Below are 22,611 nucleotides of genomic sequence, written 5' to 3'. Positions count from 1 at the left end.
AAGGAGCGCACAACAGGCCCGATAGTGGCCTAGGTGTATTTCTTCGGATTTGATGCAGTATACATCCTCCTATCGACCTAGTTACCTATTACAAATAAAGTTCCCTCAGGTTCTTCTTTCCTGTAAAAGACGTCCCATTTTTCCACAGCCAGCTCAGCATTTTGACCACCAAGAATTTCCAGTATACGTTCATTAGCCAGTCCCCCATCCCTTTATGTAGACAGTGGACTTTGAGAGCACCGGAAGCTCGCTCTTCTCTGCCAGTCCCAGCTTAGCGCCGTCCCAGGGACGAGGGATATTTCCACCAAGTTCTTTATGGTGCTCACACATTGGTGAGATGGCAACCTCAACCACTCCCCATTCGGAACTCGCAGCTCACGCTCTCTATTGGTTGTTGACCCTTTGAAGCAATTGCGTGGTCCACTGTCTTATTGTTCACCAGCTCTTCTACCTTACTCTGTTGGTCTATTGGAATTTTGCCTGTCGGATTACCGGCATCGTAAACTGCATAACAGAGATCGTCCCGGTGTCTTCTTTTGGCAACTTTGGCGTAAAATGGCGGCTCTTTTCCTTTTATACTGTCTAGCCTATCTTTCCTCGCTTTTCGGGGCTTCTTTTGAGATACTCTTACCTTCGAGGTTGATTTCGCAGACGTGGTCGTCTTCGGGACATCTATCTTGGCGTTGTCACCCTTACTCTCAGGATTCTGACTTGAGGTTCCTTTGAGTGAAGTATGTCTTGGCTTCGACTGTGTATTAGAAGACGGGGAGCTCTTTTTCTTCTTAGGTTTATTCTCAGTTGTCAACTCTTCGGGAGGCCTGATACTCTTTGTCTCAGATCTTGTGAGAGAGTCCGATTTTTCCTTTGGAGTGTCATTGGATTGACTTACTATGATTTCCTGAAGCATCTTTTTCAGCTTCCTCCTCTGTGCTCCAGATAGTCTTTTCTTAGTAATAGGTAGTTTAGCTATGTTATCACTCACCTGTTTCACCATTTGCCCTACTTCATCCTTTTTTGGATTTGCTATAATGGTGTTGTTATTATCTTCTGAGGATTCAGAGTCGGAACACTCACCTATATTAAAAGGCTGAGGTAGCTTTGACGCATTGTCCGCCACGGAGGCCGAGGTACCCGCCTCCGTAGTAGTATTTTGCTCACGATTGCAGGATGACGACGACACGTGACCCGCGAGTGGATCAACATTTGCCGCCGGTACTGACAAATTATGGTCCGATCGTAAAAAATTCCACAGTAACATTAATGTATATAAAGACAAAATATTGGCTAAATTCTGTATCTATATCATTATTAGGTAATGAATATTGTGCATACAATTTATTTTCTGGAGGTGACCTTGTATGGGTGCTATGACCAAATATGGACCGATCGTGAACAAACATTATAGTTTGATTTATGTATATAAGAGCAATATTTGTTTTTAATGTATTGATATCAATATTTAGTAATGAGTTATGTGCGTTTAAGTGATTTTCGGGAGAGGACCTTGTATGGGAGCTATGATCTATTATGGACCGATCGGAAAAAAATGTCACGGTAATATTTCTGTATATTAAGGCAATACTTGTTCCAAATTTGATATGGATATCTTAATTTAGTAATGAGTTATGCGTGTTTAAGTGATTTTCGGGAGGGACCTTGTATGGGAGCTATGTCCAATTATAGACCGATGCTGAAAATTTTTTCTCTGAATGAATTCTGTTCTCATAGGATTTTAACTTGTACAATTTTGTGAAGATATCAACATTCTGACGGAAGTTATTAACAATACACTCATTTTCCGGGAATATGTACTTTTGTATGGGAGGTATATGAAATTGTGGACCGATTCCGCCAATTTTCAGCAGATGTCAAGCCGTTGTGTAGAAACAAATGTATGATGATTTTCATGCAATTATATTACATAGTTTTCGTGAAAATTACATCGGAATATGTAAAAAATGCTTATTTTTTCCGAGTTGTTTTAAATTTTGTTTCATAACTTTTCCCGATGTGAACCGATTTTGCTCATTTTCAAAACCAAATTGCCTAGGACAATAGTATATATTTTGGGTGAATTTCGTTAACTCAGGATTTCATAAGGTCCAAGAATATATATACTTTGTTGGGTCTCAGATGAATATTTCTTGGTGTTACACACGAAATGACAAAGTTATATATACCCTTTATCACCACTGATGGTGGTGGAGGGTAAAAAACATAAATTGCTAATTTCATTCATGTCTATTTATTACGAATGTATCAATTTAAGTGTTCGTACATTAATATTTCTGAACTCTGATATAAATCCATGCAAATCATCACACATTTGTTTCTATACAAGATGTTTATTTTTTTTGAAAATTGGCAGAATCGGTCCACAGTTTCATATACCACCCATACAAATGTACATCTTCCCGGAAAATGAATTTATTGTTAATAACTTCTGTTCGTATATCGATATCTTCACAAAATTTTACAAGTTAAAGTTTTATGTCAACAGAATTCATATGAGAAAAATTTTTTTGGATCGGTTCATAATTGGTCATAGCTCCCATACAAGGTCGCCGAAAATCATTTAAGCTTATATTACTCATTATCAAATAATGAAATCCATTCAAAATTTGGCAAACCTTTTCATAGTTCCCGTACAAGGACCCTTCCCGAAAGTCACTCAAATGCACATAACTCATTTCTTAATTAAGATATCAATTCAAAATTTGGAACAAATATTGTTTTTATATACAGAAATATTACTGTAATTTTTTTTCGATCGGTCCAAAATTGGTTATAGCTCCCATACAAGGTACCCTTTAGAAAAACACTTAAACGCACATAACTCATTACGAAATAACGATATCCATACAAAATTTGGCGCAAATAGTACTGTAGCATAAGCCAAGTGTCACTTATACCGACAGTGTATTGAAAAGCACTTAAACATAATATCAAATTACAGAAGCGATAAAACAGTGAATACTTTGTGTGTTTTGTACTGCTCGTCGCATTGTTTGTATGTGATTCTTGCGTTAAATGTTCTTTCCAACTGCTACACTAGCCACTTTAGGTAATAATGCAATGTAAGCAATTATTAAGTATATAATCCATGACTTTTGAATAAATGAACACAGATGGCATTAAGAACTAGAGCTGTAATTTAGTTCCGCCACAAATAAATAAAATACTCTGTTGTTTAATTTGTATACCCACCATCAAAAAAGATGGGGGGTATTTTGATTTTGTCATTCCGTTTGTAACATATCGAAATATTGGTCATAGACCCATAAAAGTATATAAGTTCTGGGTCCTTATTAAATTCTAAGACGATCTAGCCATGTCCGTCCGTCCGTCTGCCTGCTGATATCACGATAGGGCCCACAAGGAGGAGTAAGACAGTTTAAATTTTATATAAGTATTCTCTATTGCTAAGGTTAGTATGGTATTGAAAATGAGCACTATCAGTCCACGTTTTCGGATAGCCCCCATACAAGTGGACTTCCAAAAAACGGCATAACTGATTTAGAAGTACGAATATAACGATGAAATTCTACATAAATAAGTATGAGCCAAAATCTTTCTACCAAATTTTTTGAGGATCGGTTCATAATTGACCCCACTCCCCATATACGGTCCCCTTCAGAAAATGACTTTAACAGTCATTACTGGCCTAAACATCGAGTATAGCGATGAAATTCGGTATAAGTAAGTTTCATATGAGCCAAAATCTTTCTACCAAATTTTTTGAGGATCGGTCCATAATTGACCCTATCTCCCACATAAGGTCCCCTTTAAAAAATGGCTTTAGCGTTCATTACTGTCCTAAACATTCGAGTATAGCAATGAAATTAGGTATATGTAAGTTTCTTACGGACCAAAACCTCTCTAGCAACTTTTTTAGGATCGGCCCATAAATGATCCTACACCCCATATAAGGTCCCCTTCTGAAAATGACTTTAACGCTCATTAATTAATCATAATTGACCATACAAGGTCCCCTTCAGAAAATGACTTTAACGCTCATTACTTGTTAAAAAATACGAGTATAGCGATAAAATTTGACACAAGTAAGTTCCTCGCTTAGATAAGGTCTCCTTCAGAAAATTATTTAAACTATCTTTGCGGGCTTAAAATATGAGTTATGAATTAATGAGGACTGATCTATGACTTACCCTAGCCCCTATCAAAGGTCCCTTTTAAGAAAGAGGTTTGGTTATTAAAATACGAGTTTTCCTTATTTAAAATACGAGTATTACCATGAAATTTGACATAAATAAGTTCTATACAAAACGAAATCTATGTACAAAATTTTATGAGAATCGGTTCATAATTGAAGCATATAAAGGTCCTCTTCAGAAAATTACTCATACGCTCACGGTCTAAAAATTTAACAAAAATATATTGTTTTTAAAAATTAATATTTTGTTAGTTCAAAAGAGCTCGGTCCATAATTGACTTAAGCCATAATCCAAATATCACCCTGATGTTTATAGGGGAGCATTCCTTTTACGGCATATGGTTTGATGGTGGGTATATGAGATTCTGTACAGCCGAATATAACACTCTCACTTGTCTATACTATATTACTTTGGTGTGTGGTGGTGTTCGTAATGTTCAATAAATTTTGCTATTGAACTATAGTTCAAACTACCAGTTTTCCTGTGCAAAATTCAAATTTTGGAATAGTGAATATAATTTATTTTTTCATATCATCCTATTTCCAATACACCAATATATTTTTGCGAAATGTTAAACACTGTTCTACTGCACGCAGTCAAAATCATCATTTCAAAATATTTAAAAAATTTCTTTTGTAGAGTCTATATTTTATCATTATTATACCCTCCACCACCATCAGTGGTGATAGAGGGTATATATAAGTTTGTCATTCCGTGTGTAACACCAAAAAATATTCATCTTAGACCCAACAAAGTATATATATTCTGGATCCTTATGAAATTCTGAGTCGATTTAGCTATGTCCGTCTGTCTGTCTGTCTGGTTAAAACACGCTCACGCTAAAACTAAGCAAATAAAATCAACAAAATTCACTGAGAGTATTCATTGTTTTCCTAAGCAGTTTGGTATTGAAAATCAGCAAAATCGGTTCACAACGTAAAAAGTTATGAGTAAAAATTTCAGACTACCTCAAAAAAATTAAGTTTTTTTCCCCAATTCTTGAGTAGTTTTCTCAGAAACTACCAAAGATAATTCGACAAATTTTGTCACAGATTATTTTGTCCATCTATAGATTAATTATGTTTAAAATTGTAACAATCCATCCCAAATTTCCCATAGCCCCCATACAAAGGTACATATTCCCGGAAATTAATTTATCGTTAATAACTTCCTCAAATATATCGGATTCAACACAAAATTTTGTACATATTGACTTTATATGAACAGGAATTAAAACTACCGACTTAGATCTGTATCGGTCCACAATTGGTCATAGCTCCCATATAAGGTCCACTTTCGAAAATCACTTAAATGAACATATTTTATTGAAAAATAAAGCTATCGGGATAAAATTCGACATGAATATGTTTTGTATATACATAAATCATTCTACGGAAGTTTTTTCCGGATCGGTCCATAATTGGTCATAGCTCCCATATAAGGTTCACATCCGAAAATCACTTAAACGAGCATAATTCATAGATAAATAAAGCTATCTGGATGAAATTCGACATGAATGTGTTTTGTGTGTATATGAATTACTCTACGAAATTTGTTCCGGATCGGTCCATAATCGGTCATAGCTCCCATATAAGGTCCACATCCGAAAATCACTCAAATGCGCATAATTCATTGATTAATAAAGCTATCAGGGTAGAACCCGAGATGAATATGTTCTGTATATAGATATAAATCATTCAGTGAAATTTTTTCCGGATCAGTTCACAATTGGTACTAGCTCCCATATAAGGTCCACATTCTAAAATCGCTTAAACAAGCTTAATTCATTGATAAATAAATCTATCGGGATAAAATTCGATATGAATATGTTTTGTGTGTAAATATTAATTATTTTACGAATTTTTTTTTTCGGATCGGTCCATAATTGGTCATAGCTCACATATAAGGTCCACATCCGAAAATCACTTAAATGCGCATAATTCATTGATAAATGAAGCTATCAGGGTAAAACTCGACGTGAATTTGTTTTGTATATGTAAATCATTCGTGAAAAATTTCCACATCGGTCCATAATTGGTTACATTCCATATAAGGAATTTTTTCAGCATCGGTCTATAACTAGCTCCCATATAAGGTTCACTTCTGAAAACCACATAATATCACATAATTTATTATTAAACTCGACATGAGTATGTTCTGTGTATAGATAAATCATTTTGAATTTTTTTTCGAATTGGTACATTATGGGTCATAGTTCCCATATAAGTTATTGGCAGGATCGGAACATAATAGGTCGAAGAATAATCGGTCGATATCTGAAAATCACTTAATACAAATGTTTCTTGTCCTAATCAAAATTAGTTACATACATACATGGATAAATAAGTTACAAAATGATAAATAGTATCTTAATTACGGAAACAAAACATGTGCCGGGTTTTACAGTTCTCCATAAGGAAAATAAAGTACTTAAGTACTTAGTAGGGTGATCGACTCGATTTTTCAACTGGTTTTAAAACCGGTTTTTTCTGCTTTACCAGTGTCGGTTTCGGATACTTTTATTTGCTTTGTATTCAAAGATTATTTAAATGAAATTTTTAAGTAAATAATAATACAGCCCGCCTAAATTTTAAAAATATTCGAGTCGAGGAGCTAGCGTATATTTTTCTAAAGCTCCTTTAGTTAAACTTTTTTGATTTTCCTAATTAATTAAAAAAAATTTATTTGTAAAATTGATAACTATTTGATAAAATTTTATCAATCTTAAGATTATATTCCAATTACAATAATTAATTTACGGCTGAAATTTTATGGAAGTGTTGGAATGCCTATGCAAATTTCCTAAACAGGGCTTTTAAAATAAGCTATGATTACCTTATGTTTAACAGAAGTGTCCCACTTTTTTCCTAATTTTTTTATATTAAAGAAATAATGTAAATCAGACGACTAGATCTAAAGTTATAATCTTTTAAACTGTTAAAAATCATTTCGGGCCATGTTTTATTAATCAAATCTAAACATAAACATTAAGTTTTTCAAATTAAAATATGTTTTTTTTATTTATAATGAAAAACCGGTTAACCGGTTTTTTCTGAATTTGAAAAATATCAACCGGTTTTTTTTAAATGTCAACTATTCGAACTATTCGAAAACCGGTTTTTGGAAAATGTCGAATAATCGATCACCCTAGTACTTAGTATGTACTTTAATACTTAAGTAAAATTTATTTCTTTAGTATAAACTATAAATTGGGCCCTATAACATATTTATTTTGGGTTTTAATAAAAAGTAGTTTGCAGGTGGAGGGTATTTAAGATTCGGCAGTGCCGAATATAGCAATCTAACTTGTTTTTAAATGTTAATTCTGGAAAGTGTGTAAATAATTTTCAATAACTATCAAATGGATAGCACTTAGAGGTGTCAGTAGTTTATATATGTATATTATTGTAAATGGTTGGATATAATATTCCTTCACTTCGAAAAAGACAATATTTAAAATAACCTTAAAACAAGTTACAGTGCTATATTCGGCTGTGTCGAATCTTAAATACCCTCCTCCAGCAAGCTACTTTTTATTAAAACCCATTTAACTATCTAATATTTAGATAACTTGACAAAGTTGTTGTTTCCGTAGTGAGGGTACTAATATTTATGCATATGTGGAACTAATTTTGATTAGGTTCATAAAATTATATATTAATAGACCAGTTGCAAACATTTTAATATAATGATTTATCTATACAAAAACATATTCATGTCGAATTTTATCTGGATATAACCATTTAATAATGAATTAAGTGATTTTCAGAAGTAAAATTCCGTATAACGATTTATATATACACATTTATTTCGAATTTTATCCCGATGACTTTGATTGTCAATATGTGTTTAAGTAATTTTCGGAAATTATCCTTATATAGGAGTTGTGACCAATTATGGACCGAACAAGAAAAAATTTCGTATAATGATTTATATGCAAAAAAAGAAATTCAAGTCGAATATTAATTACTCCAATAGATTTATTAATTAATCAAATAAAATAACGCACATATTTAAGTGATTTTCGGAAGTGGACTTTATATAGGAGCTATGACCAATTACGGGCCTCTCCAGAAAAATTTCATAGAGTGATTCATAATTATGTACACAAAACATATTTGTGTCGAATTTTATCAAGATAGCTTTATTTGACAATGAAATATGTGAGTTTAAATGATTTTCGGAAATATCTTTGGTAGTTTTTGAGATAACTACATAAGAATTGGAAAAAAAAAGTTTTTTTTTTTTACTCATAACTTTTTACGTCGTGAACCGATTTTACTGATTTTCAATACCAAACTGTACCGGATAATAAATAATATTTTGAATGAATTTCGTGAATTACTATTGCGTTCGTTTTAACGTGAGCGTGTTTTACACAGACGGACATAGCTAAATCGACTCAGAATTTCGTAAGGATCAAGAATATATATATACTTTCTTGGGTGTCAGATGAATATTTCTTGGTGTTACACACGGAATGACAAAGTTATATATACCTGATGGTGGTGGAGGGAATAAGAACACAAAAAGTACCAGTTAAAAAACGAAAAAGTACCAAAAAATAGTCCTTTGTACTGGAGTTCCAAGTAACACCCCGTTGGTATATTTAGTGTTAATAAATCTATCAATTTTTCCAATTTTATTAAAATTGGGTCAGTCAGTTTGAATAAAACTAAATTTTCTGTTTTCCCCTTTTGGTACTTTTTTCTTACTATTGAGGTAACAAACATTTTATTATAAAAATTTGCAATATCGTAGTAGGAGCCCATCATTAAGTATTCATTCACATGTTAATACAAATCAATACATAGGAAACAATGTTTTATGAAAAAAGTACCAAAAATAGGTAAAATTTCCACCCCTTAAACGTCCGAATATCCAAAAAGTACAAAATTCGTATTTTTATTTTTTCGTTAGGGTATGAAGGAGTCAAAAATATTTATACCCTACACCACTTTAGTAGGAAGGGTATATTGGATTTGTGCTAATGTTTGTAACATACAAAAATATTCGTCCTAGACCCACCTTAAAGTATACCAATCGGCTTAGAATCGTTTCTGATTCAATTAAGCTATGTCCGTCCGTCCGTCTGGCTGGCTGGCTGTCCATGTAAACCTTGTGCGCAAGGTACAGGCACGCACGTTTGATTTGACCCAAGGACGAAGCCTATTGAAAATGGTTAAAATCGGTCCATTATTTCACCTATCCCCCATAGAACAGAACCCCAAGAAAAGGGCTTCTGAGCTCATAATTATGTTAAATATACAGATATATCGATAAAATACGGCACAACTAAGTTTTATAGAAGTCTTGATGACTCTGCTAAATTTCATAAAGATCGGGCCCCATTTGACCCTAGCTCCCATACAAAGTCCCCTTCAGAAAATTACTTGAATGTCCCAAATTAACTTATAAACACAAATATCGCGATGAAATTCAGCACAATAAAATATTATGTAAATATAAATATATTCACAAAATTTTATCGGGTTTGATCAATATTTGCCCCTAGCCCCCATATAAAGCCTCTTTCAGAAAATTAGTTTTTCATCCATAAATTAAAGATAAATGCTTTATTATGAAAAACAAATTACATTTAATATTCATAACTGGTGTAGGGTATCATATGGTCGGTCACGCCCGACTATACTTTCTTACTTGTTTTTGTATGTTCATTGGTTTAAAAGATACATGGGGTGCAAAAAATGTACCAAAATACAGTTTTTATCCGTTTATTCCCTAAAGGGGTCAAATTAAAAAAAAAAACAAGTCAGAGTGCTATGTTCGGTTTTGCCGAATCTTAAATACCCTCCACCAGCAATCTACTTTTTATTAAACCCCATTTAACTATCTAATTTTTAGATAACTTGGCAATATTTTTGTTTCCGTATTGAGGGTACTAACATTTATGCATGTGGGCAATTCCATACGCTTGTATGTGACATTCGCACGCCTTCAGAGTGGTATAGATTTTGTAAAATTAGTAGTACTTGGAAAACAATTTTGTCATTCTGCTCCATTTAAAGAATACCATATTTGCAAAAGGAATCATCCCATTCGGAACCTTGTTTTCTAAAATATGTATTAAAATGTGGCGATATCATACGTGACAAAAAACGGAAGTGTTTTTAAAGTACATGTAAATATTTACGAAAATCTGCGAATTCTGTAAGTGTATCTTTTTTGTTTTAATTTCTTACACTATGGGGCATATTGTAATCCATAATTTTTAAATAAAAAAAAAAAAAAATAATATAATTTTATAATGAACATTTTTAAATATAGTACGTGACACATTGAATGTGGCAGATTTTTCTCCTGATTTTTTTTTTAGGTTATAAAATATATATTTTGGAAATATATACATACACACACTTCAATAAAGCAAAAGGAGTAGGAAAGTGCAGTCGGACATGGCCGACCTATATACATGTTTAAGCAATTTATAGATACAAATAAAAAACTGGACTTATATGGCGACTAGGGTCAAATATGGACCGATCCTCATAATTCTAGGGTGTGATTTTAATTCATATAAAACTTATTTGTGCCAAATTTTATCATAATACTAGTGATTAGAGGTGAGTTACGGACGTTTAAGTGTTTTTCTGAAATTAAACTTTGAATGGAACTAGGGTCAAATGAAGTCCAATCGTTATGAAAATCGGCATAAAGGTTTAGGCTTATAACCATTTTAGATCTGATTTTTGAAGGGATATTATTATAATTAACAGAATCAACAGTCTTCGTCTTTGGTGCTACAAAAGATCATATACCAAATTTTGTTGAATTATCTTCAAAAATGCAGAAGTTATAAGGGCTTTATTTTTTCAGTCGTGGTTTACCTTTTCATGGAAGTCCCCATATGTCAAACTAATTTTAATTAGGTCGAGAAAAATGTGTATTAATAGGCCAGTTTAAAAACATTTCAATATCATGATTTACCTATACACAGAACATACTCATTTTGAATTTTATCCGGATATAATCATTTAATTACGAATTAATACCTTATATGGGAGCTAAGACTAATGATTTATATATACAAAATACACATTTATGTCGAATTTTATCTCGATAACTTTGATTGTCAATGTGCATTTGAGTAATTTTCGGAAATGGTCCTTATATGGAAGTTGTGACCAATTATCGACCGATAAGGAAAAAATTTCGTATAATGATTTATATGCCAAAAAAAAAATTCAAGTCGAATTTTACTACAATAGATTTATTAATTAATGAAATATGTGCGTTTAGGTGATTTTCGGAAGTGTACTTTATATTTATAATAGCTATGACCTCACACAAAACAAATTTGTGTCGAATTTTATGAAGATATCTTTATTTGATAATGAAATATGTGCGTTTAAGTGATTTTTTTAAAGTGGACCTTATATAGGAGCTATTACCATATATGAACCACTCGGGAAAAAATTTAGTAGAATGCTTTATAGCTCACAAAACATATTCAAGTCGTACTTTATCCCGATAGCTCTTTTATTCAAAGAAATATATGCGTTTAACTGATTTTCGTAAGTGGACCCTCTATGGGAGCCTATCCGGAAAAAAATTCGTAGAGTGATTCATATAAAGACAAAACATATTTGTGTCGAATTTTATCAACATACTTTATTTGACAATTAAATTTGTACGTTTAAGTGATTTGCGGAAGTGGGACTTATATGGGAGCTATGACCAATAATGGACCGATCCGTAAAAAATTTGGTAGAATGATCTGAATGTAAACAAAACATATTTTTGTCGAATTTTATCTCGATAACTTTATAATTCAATGAAATATATGCGTTTAAGTGATTTTCGGAGATGGACCTTATATGGGAGCTATGACCAATTATGGCCCTATCCGGAAAAAAATTTCGTATAGTGACTCATATAAAGACAAAACATATTTATGTCGAATTTTATCACGATTGCTTTATTTGACAATGAAATACATATGTGTTTATAAGTAATTTTCGAAAGTGGGTCTTATATGGGAGCTATCCGTAAAAACATTTGTAGAATGATTTGTATGTATACAAAACTTATTTGTGTCGAATTTTGTATCTATAGCTTTATAATTCAATGAAATATATGCGTTTAAGTGTTTTTCGGAAGTGGACTTTATATGGGAGCTATGACCAATTATGGGCCTATCCGGAAAAAATTTCGTAGAGTGATTCATATTTGTGTCGAATTTTATTAAGATATGAGCATTTAAATGGGAGCTGTGACCAATAATGGACCGATCCGTAAAAAGTTTGGTAGAATGATTTGTATGTACGCAAAACATATTTAACTCGAATTTTCTCACAATAACTTTATTCATCAATGAAATATGTGCGTTTAGGTGATTTTCGGAAGTGGACCTTATATGGGAGCTATGACAAATTGTGGACCGACTAAGTTCTACGTTGATAGTATTATTTCTGTTCATATTATATTTGCATTTACAAAATTTTGTGTTGCTAGCGATATATTTGAGGGAGTTATTAACGATAAACTAATTTCCGGGAATATATACCTTTGTATGGGGGCTATGGGAAATATTGGATCGATTGTAAGGATTTTGAACACAACTGATCACTGTCCTGAAAAAATAATGTGTGACAAAATTCATCGAGATATCTTTGGTAGTTTCTGAGAAAACTTCAAAATGAAACATGTAATTTTTTCGAGGTAGTCTGAAATTTTTACTCATAACTTTTTACGTTGTGAACTGATTTTGCTGATTTTTCAATACCAAACTGCTTAGGATAATAATAAATATTTTGGGTGAATTTGGTTGATTTCCTTTGCTTAGTTTTAACGTGAGCGTGTTTTACACAGACAGACGAACATAGCTAAATCGACTCAGAATTTCATAAGGACCCAGAATATATATACTTTGTTGGGTCTTAGATGAATATTTCTTGGTGTTACACACGGAGCGACAAACTTATATATACCCTCTATCACCACTGATGGTGGTGGAGGGTATAAAAATATAATTCGAAAAATTTTAACGTTTGTTAAACCTGAAGTAAGAAGAAACAAGTAAGAAAGTATAGTCGGGCGTGGCCGACCATATGATACCCTACACCAGTTATGAATATTAAATGTGATTTATTTTTCATAATAAAACATTTATCATCAATATTCACTTGTTCCGATACATTTAAGCAATTTATTGATGAAAAACTAATTTTCTGAAAGAGGCTTTATATGGGGGCTAGGGGCAAATATGGACCAAGCCCGATAAAATTTTGCGAATATATTTATATTTACATAATATTTTATTGTGGTAAATTTCATCGGGATATTTGTGTTTATAAGTTAATTTGGGACATTCAAGTAATTTTCTGAAGGGGACTTTGTATGGGAGCTAGGGTCAAATGGGGCCCGATCTTTATGAAATTTGGCAGGGTTATCAAGACTTCTATAAAACTTAGTTGTGCCATAATTTATCGATATATCTGTATATTTAACATAATTATGAGCTCAGAAGCCCTTTTCGGGGGGTTCTGTTCTATGGAGGCTAGGTGAAATAATGGACCGATTTTAACCATTTTCAATAGGCTTCGTCCTTGGGTCAAATAAAACGTGCGTGCCAAATTTCATCCAATTATCTTGAAAATTGCGACCTGTAGCTTGCGCACAAGGTTTACATGGACAGCCAGCCAGCCAGCCAGCCAGACGGACGGACGGACGGACATAGCTTAATCGACTCAGAAAACGATTCTAAGCCGATTGGTATACTTTAAGGTGGGTCTAGGACGAATATTTTTGTATGTTACAAACATCAGCACAAATCCAATATACCCTCCCCACTAAAGTGGTGTAGGGTATAATGAATAACCTGAAATGTTGTGAATTAGTTTCACTTTACCCGAAATTGTGTATTTCTGCGTGTTTTGAGTAATTTAATATTTTCTAGGGTACTACCTTATAAGCATTTTCAAATTTGATTAAAAGACTACACAAAGGACAGACATGTGTTTTTGTCAACCTGTTATCCACTGTGTATGCAAGGAATTACGGTGTTTAAAGGTCCGGATTTAAAGGTTTTTGTAATTTCTTAGCGACAAAATCAAAAATTGCAGCAGGAATGAAAAAAAACTTTTTGTATTAAAACTGATTTATTATTTCGGGCAGTAGCAACCGCTGCTTGGAAAAAGACCCTCTAGTTCTAAAAAGCTTTCACGAATCCGACAAGTCCTTCCAAAATTAAAAAAAAGTTGTGTTATATAAGTCATCTTAATTGCAGATAATGGATTAATAACCATTAATACTGCGAAATTGTAACTGTTCTGAAAAAAATAAACATGGTGAAGATGGAATTGCCTACGAGTTTTACAAATATGCTCCTGGTTGCTTTATTACATATATTAACCCTATATAATAAAATATTTCTATATGAGACTATTCCCTCTAGTTTTCGTAATTTAATTTTAATTCCTTTATATAAAAAAAGTGATCCTAAGGTTCCATCAAACTATCGTGGACTGTCTTTAATTAATACATTTTGTAGAATTTTGAGTTCAATTTTGATAAATAGAATAACTGAATAGATTAAGATGAACAACATATTGAATGAATACCAAGCTGGTTTCAGAAAAAACTACTCTACTGTTGACAATATATTTAACATGGTTAATATTGTAAAACTGAACAAACACATGTGCCTTTTTTGTGGATTTCTCATGCGCGTTTGACACAATTCCCAAAAACAGTCTATTCTATAAACTATTTTGTCTAGGATTGTCGTCGAAAATAATAAGAATTTTGCAAACCCCCTACAAAAATACCTCAAGTTGCATTTGGGACGGAGTTTCTTTTTCCGATTCCTTTATTTTCGATACAGGTGTAAAGTAAGGAGCCCAATTCTATTCTCGCTGTTCCACTATTAAGATTCATCTTTATGCCGATGATATTGTTATCTTATCTGACTCTCCTCCAGATCTTGAAAATGATAAATGCTTTACACAACTACTGTCAAATGTGGATTTTAACCGCCAACTTATCTAAATCAAAGATAATGGTATTTCGTTCAAGCTCAAAAATCTCAAGATCACTGAATTGGCATTATGGAAATGAAAATGTAGAAGTAATAAACATTTATAAATATTTGGGAGTTGATATGAACTTCAATCTTTCTTTCAATAACCACTTGAAAAACAAACTATCTGCTTCAAAATTGGCTATTAATACAACGTGGTCTAAATATATTAATTACCCTTAAATCTCCAAAGTCAATAAATTAAAAATATTCCATGCTCGATCCAAAATGCTTTATGCCGCCCGCATTTGGGGCTTTACGAAATACGATGTAATTGAAAAACTTTCCAGATTCTTTATTAAAAAAATGTTATATTTACCTTTACAATGCCAAACTACTTGTTATATCTGGAAGCTGGAATGAATTCCCTATATATTTCGACTTTGAAAATCCATTTTGCCTATACATACATATAAATAAAGTTTTAAATATGAGCTCAGAATGGTTACAACGAATCCTTGCAAAAGCTGTCATATCTCAAAATGTAAATTGTGCTAATGAGTGGACAGTTATCAGCCGACGCCTACAATTTACGACGGAAAATAATAATTACTGGAAAATTATAATTGAGCTAATGAAAACAAAAGAATACGATGAACTTGTACTGAGCGCAGTAAGTTCACATCATGATATGTACTCTTTACTTAATTATAATGATATTCCAGTTCTTGATTCTGATTATTCATCTCGTGTTATTTCTCTGCTTATAAAAGCGAGATGTGGGCTACTATATTAAATGGAAGAGCGTTCGGTAATAATATACAGCTACCCATACTCAAAATGGGACATCTCATAAAAATACTAATATTTCATATTTCAAATTTTTATTTATTATTATATTTCAAATTTTTATTTATTTATCTGGCAACACAATGCTCTCATTCAAAGTGGGACAGGTTACTTTTTTGCAATTACCGTTATCTTTGCCGATCGAAATCAGTAATTACATCTTAAAATCATTGTTTTTATTACATTTCATTGTGCTAACATATTAACTTCTTTAAAATGTCACAAAAGGGCCAAACTACAGTTGAAGAAAGACAAATTATAATAAACAACTATAAAAACCACAAATCTATTAGAGAAATCGCGAAAATTGTTAATAGAAACAAAAGTACAGTGTTTAATATTATTAAACGCTTTAAAGCTAGTAATAGTGTTTAAAATAAGAAAAGAAATTGTGGGAAGAGGTGCAAATTATCCGACCGTGATAAAAGATTTTGTTTAAGACAAATCGAAAACGATCCACTTTTGTCAGCAGTTGACATAAAAAAGCAATTAAAAGAAATAAAAAATGTAGATGTGAGTGCTGAAACAGTCCGTCGAGTCTTGCGAAGTCATAACTTGCACGGAAGATCCTGCCGGCGAAAGCCTTTAATATCGAAAAAGAATCAAGACTTGAGATACGCTTTCGCTCAAAAGCACATAAATAATGATACCATATTCTGGTTCAAGGTAAATAGGTATTATTTAAATATTAAAAAAAATTTTCGATTTTAAAGTCAATTGTGTAGGTTCTTTTTACCGATGAAACAAAAATAAACCTCTTTGGACCAGATGGTACAAGATTCGCTTGTCGCAAACCACGTGCTGTATTTCAAGACAAGGTTTGGTGGTTCTTTTATGATATGGGGCTGTATGTCGGCGGCTGGTGTAGGTAAAATACATTTTGTGAACGGAATTATGGATTCGAAGTATTACATTGACATTCTTAAAGAAAATGTGTTAGAAAGTGCCGAAAGTCTTGGCATAAAAGACGACTTCGTATTCTAACAGAACAACGACCCCAAGCATAAGTCTTGGACTGCTCGGAATTGGCTTCTTTATAATTGCCCAAAAGTAATGGAGACTCCTTCCCAGTCTCCAGATCTGAATGTTATGAGCATTTATGGGCAGAGTTAAAGAAAAGGGTAGCCAAAAGAAAGCCCAAAAGTATTAACGAAGGTCGTGACAGAAGAGTGGTACAATATTGAACATGAATTTTGCAAAAAATTGGTTGAAAGTATTCCACGGCGCTTAGAAGCTGTAATTACAAACAGGGACAAATCAACCAAGTATTAAAATTGTATACCAATTTAAATATAAATATGATTTTTATATTGTCCCACTTTGAGCCCCCCCGGGGGCATGTTACCTTGGCGAGACCTCCGCCTTGGTGTTATTGCAATCCCGGGGTATAAAGAGGTGGCCAATACCTCCAGTCTGACCGGGACTGAAAAATTGGTTACAGTCTACTGCCTGGCTTAGTCCTTGCATAGATTGCCAGAGGTCAGACCAGAGCACCGCATAATCTGGTACTACGGGTGGCCAGTTGCCCGCAGGACTATGTCCTGGCTGGTCAGTTGGTTGAGGTTCCTTCGGGATCCACGTAGTGGCTGTGGTTTAAACCCAAATTCGCGGGAAGAGTAAGTTCCGGTTAAAAGACTGATGCATGATAATAGTCAATATTTCGGGATAAGTTCGGTGCTGTTGCCGAAAACAACAGATACCCCACAGAGGAGTGACTGTGGGACTAAGCGTTGGATGTAGAGGTATGCGGGCCTCACCCACCCGTATATCTAAATGAGTGTGTCGTATGTTTTTCTCTTATGAGTGTGTCGAATAAATGGGATGTGTGCTGGGTTGAATGATGATGGATGAAATGTATCAAATACAAGTGATACCGATTAATTTTCCTTCCTTGTCCAGATATGTTCAGAGTATACTCTGTTCCACTTTGAGTGTGAGCTTAGTTTTAAGTAAATGAATCATGAAGTGGCTAATTTAGGAGTAATTTTATTGAATTAATTGAATTTTTTTTAGTTCTGCTTTTATATTCCATCAATAAATAAAATATAACAAATAAAAATTCTGAACACTAAACTGGCGTTTTTATTTTAAGCAACATAAGATTTTTACTATGTGTCCCATTTTAAGTGTGAGTAGCTGTAGATTGCAGGTGTTCTGTGTGCAATTTGAACAAAGATATAAGGAAATGGTTTTTTGGTAAAACCCAGCTTTACTTATACGAAGTCATCAACTTACTCAATGGCTCCAATTTCTACTCTCTATATAAATATACTGAATCAGTTTTAAGATATCAAATGTTAATTGAAAATGAATTCAATGTATAGCGTTAATTTACTTATTTTTTATGCTTTTTATACCCACCAGCATAAAAGATGGGGGTATATTGATTTTTTCATTCCGTTTGTAACACATCGAAATATTGTTCAAAGTATATATATTCTGGGTCCTTATTAAATTCTAAGACGATCTAGCTATGTCTGTCCATCTGTCTGATAAAAGCACGATAGAGTCCTAACGGAATGAACTAGAAATTTTCCACAAATATTCTCTATAGGTAAGGTTTGTTTGGTATTGAAAATGGGCAATATCGGTCCACGTTTTCGAATAGCCCCCATACAAGTGGACCCCCGGAAAACAGCTTTAACGGGCATATCTATTTTAAAAGTACGAGTATAGCGATAAAATTGGACATATATAAGTTTCATATGATCCAAAATCTTCATACCTATAAAAGGTCTCCCTCATAAAGTGATTATAACGCTTAATTCTTGCTTAAAAATACGAATACAGTGATGAAATTCGACACACATAAGTTTCAATGGAATCAAAATCTCTTTATCAAGAGATGAAATTCGCCATAAGTAAGTTTCTTGGGAGCTGTAACCTCTCTACTGACTTTTATGAGAATCTGCATATGATTGACCCCCATATAAACTCGCCTTCAGAAAATATCTTTAAAACTCATTACCGTCTTAAAAATACGAGAAAAGCGATGAAATTCGTTACCAGCTGGGGTAACATCAGCACCCGGAGTGTTCCAAAAGCAATGGACACCATTCTTGCCGGACTTGACGGTATTTTTGCATATTTGAATGACGTCATTATTGCATCGGCCACAACAGAGGAAAATGCAATTAAAGTAAAGGAAGTTATAGAACGTTTTAAGGAACACGGTCTTACGATTCGTTGGGAGAAATGCGAAATTTTCAAACCATCAATTAATATCTTGGATATATGATTGACAGCAACTGCATTCACCCAGATCCTTCCAAGGTTGAATCAATTCAAAATATGCCACGCCCGACCAATGTGCCTGAACTTCTTTCATTTTTAGGTGCCATTAATTACTATGGTAAGTTTATAAACCAAATGCGTGACATCCGTCACCCACTGGATAATTTATTGAAGAATGAAGTAAAGTGGGATTGGACGAAGGAACCATCATTTCGGGAATTTAAAAGACTACTACAGTAAAACTATTGCTGGCACACTATGACTTCAAACTTCCTATTTTTGTTGCTGCAGACGCATCTACGGTAGGAGTCTGCATCTACGGTAGGAGTCTGCTGAACAAAAGTACAGCCAGATTGAAAAGGAAGCATTGGCGTTGGTTTATGGATGTACTAAATTTCATCGTATGATTTATGGATGCAGTTTTACGTTATTAACAGACCATAAACCCCTACTTTCTATCTTCGGCTACAAAAACGGTATACCTACACACATTGCAAAGATGGGTCCTTATTATGATGTCTTATAACTTTAAATTCAGTATGTAAACACAAACAACTTTGGAAAAGTCGACATACTTTCCCGTCTGATCAACAATAAACCCCAGAATGAAGAGTTCGTGGTAGCAGTTTTGAAGACAGAAGACGATTTACAATTTTTACTGCAGGACAACACTAAGCACGCTCCAGCAACACAGAAAATGGTAGTTATAGCTACAACCGAGGACACTACGCTACGGAAGGTAATTCATACAAGACGGATGGCCTAGCTCCTAGCCTTACTACAACCGTAGAGAATCTTTGTCAATTCTTGACAATTGTATTATGTCTGGTGATCGAGTTATGTTCCCAGCGGTCTTTCATAAAAGTATACTTAGACAACTCCACAAAGGTCATCAAGGCGTCGAACGTACGTGAATAATCAACATCGTTATTAGAAATTGTCTTTTGTTTTATTTATAATTGTACAAACCTACAATCATAACAGTTATAATTAAGTTTTGACAAATGAGCAAAATCATGAAGTGATTTTAAAAGAGTTTTCGATTTTTTCCTTAAGATATCTTCTTATTTTTACCTAACTTTTGAAAATGGAGTATGCCATAAGATTCTACGGCCTAAAATTAAGTTTACGTGTTTCAGTGACTCAATTTGTGTTAGAAAAATTAAAAAATATGCAAAATATGCTATAAAAATGTTAGAAATATGCAAAATATGCAATTTAAGCATTTATAGTAAAAAATATACAACAACAAATCGATGCCATTTTGTAGCAAATTCTTTGATTTGAAAAGAAAACTAGTTAAAAGTTATTTTGAGTTAATGACTACAAACATGCATTTGAATAGAAATAATAGTACATACTGTAATAGTACATACTGTGTCACTGAAATACGATTAAATATTGTTTTTAATATAATCCATTTGATTCCCATTTATAGGAATCCTGATGAGATTTTGCAGAATTCACATTGGAACGATGAATTAAAAGTATGGAAACTACCGGAAACTTCAATGGATGTTTTCAAATTACCATTAGCTTCCAGTTTACGCAATAAACAATATATGGACAATGCTTTACAGAAACGCATCAATTCTTCGAATTCTCTGCAAAGTACTTTAAATAGCATCAGTTTTGTACCTATAGACTATGTTAGGGAAACTGTTAAGTCCAATAAATATATTTTTCCAAAAAACGGCACCACAATTGATGCCAATACCTCAGCAAGCAATTCTGCTAACGAAAAAGAAAAACATGACGAAGATGAAAGAGAGTATAAACAGAATTATGTACATAACAACAAAAATGTCAACGGCAGATCAATTTATGCCCTTCAGGTATGTATGCAAGTCCAATTAGCCGAAATTTCGAACTACTATGTTAATTTTATTTTATTTAGAATTTTGATCATCTAGATTTGGACAAATCGGAAATTTTGCAAAACTATTTTCGTTCTAATCGTCGAAAACATACGGCGGAAGTAAAAAAATAGGACAACATTTTACAATATCTGGACAGAAGAATTTGATAAACAAACCGTTCATATCGGATCATAAATTAAGCGTTACTATGAAAAGAAGACAATTCTTTTACGAAATAAAGGCTTTATTATAGTCAGTATTAATTTTGACGTCTAGTTATATTCAGGAAATAATAAATGTGCTGTAATACAATAATAGGAATATATTTATAAGTATAATTACACAAAATTCGTTTTATTAAAAAATGTTAATAAATATTTTAATGATAGTAATTTTGTCATGCAACTAGAAAAAAGTGTTATAAATTAAATACAAGAAATACTATGGCCCAACTCACAACCCTCTAACATCTATGTATCGTGTGTATTTATATCCACCATAAAAAGAAAGGGGGATATTGATTTTGTCACTCCGTTTGTAACACATCTTAAAATTGGTCGTAGATGCACAAAAGTGTATATATTCAGGGTCCCTATAGCCATGTCCGTCCGTCTGTCTGTTAAAAGCACGATAGGTTTCGAACGTAAAGAGCTAGAAAGTTAAAATTTTCAACAAATATTCCTTATCGGGGCTATGTAATATAGGTCCACGTTTTCGGATAGCCCCCATACAAGTTGACCCCCGGAAAACAGATTTAACGGGCATATCTATTTTAAAAGTATGAGTATAGCGATGAAATTGGACATAAATAAGTTTCATATGATCCAAAATCTCCATACAAAATTTTATGAGGATCGCACAGTGGGGCAGAATGAAAATTTTTTGGAAATAAATCTGGCATTTCTAAACGGCTGATCCGATCGGGATAAAATTTGGCGTGAGCGTAGCCAAGGAGTATTCGAGTTTAAGTTTTGAAGATGAACCCTACAGATGCCCCAGGGACGGCGCTGTGGCGGCTCAAAGTAGGGTACCTACGACATGTAAAATTTTTAAACTCGTGCCATTTTTTTCACCCAAATACAAAGATTTTTATATTTTGTGAAAGCGCTCGACGAGATCTTGAAAAAACATGCTTGGACATACTACTTATCTCTTATAATATCCGAGTTATAGGCATTTAAAAATTTAGTGATACAAAATTTACCATACCTTGGTCCGCCTTTTTTTTGAATACCGGGCGTAATTTTGGACCAAATGGACTCAATTTTTTCTTGTTAGTTAGACAACAAAATTTCCAATAATATACAAAAAATTTCAGATCAATATCATTTACAGATCCAAAAATATACGTTTTTTAATTTAAAAATTCAAAAAATTTTAGATTTTTGGCGTTTTTTTGCCAAAAATGTGTCTTAACTCTTTTATTAATAAAATAAAATTTTCTTTAAGAACATATAACAATTTTATAGTTTTCTAAAAGGTATCTTTACGCAGAACGCTTTGGCGTAAAAAACTT

General features: G+C 33.1%; 1 protein-coding gene across 1 annotated transcript in view; it reads left to right on the top strand.

The window, feature by feature from the left end:
* Nucleotides 1-21,338, top strand: part of LOC119607171 (kinesin-like protein KIF17) — a 137,297-nt gene extending 115,959 nt beyond the window's left edge. Inside the window, exons 4-5 of the mRNA XM_037960975.1 lie at nucleotides 20,675-21,071; nucleotides 21,134-21,338. Coding sequence (XP_037816903.1) covers nucleotides 20,675-21,071; nucleotides 21,134-21,226 — 490 coding nt within the window. The 3' untranslated portion in view covers nucleotides 21,227-21,338. The remainder of the gene's footprint in view (nucleotides 1-20,674; nucleotides 21,072-21,133) is intronic.
* Nucleotides 21,339-22,611: the final 1,273 nt, after the last annotated feature.

The sequence above is a fragment of the Lucilia sericata genome, unplaced genomic scaffold (genome assembly GCF_015586225.1).
Source record: "Lucilia sericata isolate MDLA Ls3-8-SP2 unplaced genomic scaffold, ASM1558622v1 Contig000667F_arrow, whole genome shotgun sequence".
NCBI lineage: Eukaryota > Metazoa > Arthropoda > Insecta > Diptera > Calliphoridae > Lucilia > Lucilia sericata.
The sequence above is the reverse complement of the archived record's forward strand: the minus strand, read 5'-3'. Positions and strand labels throughout refer to the sequence as shown.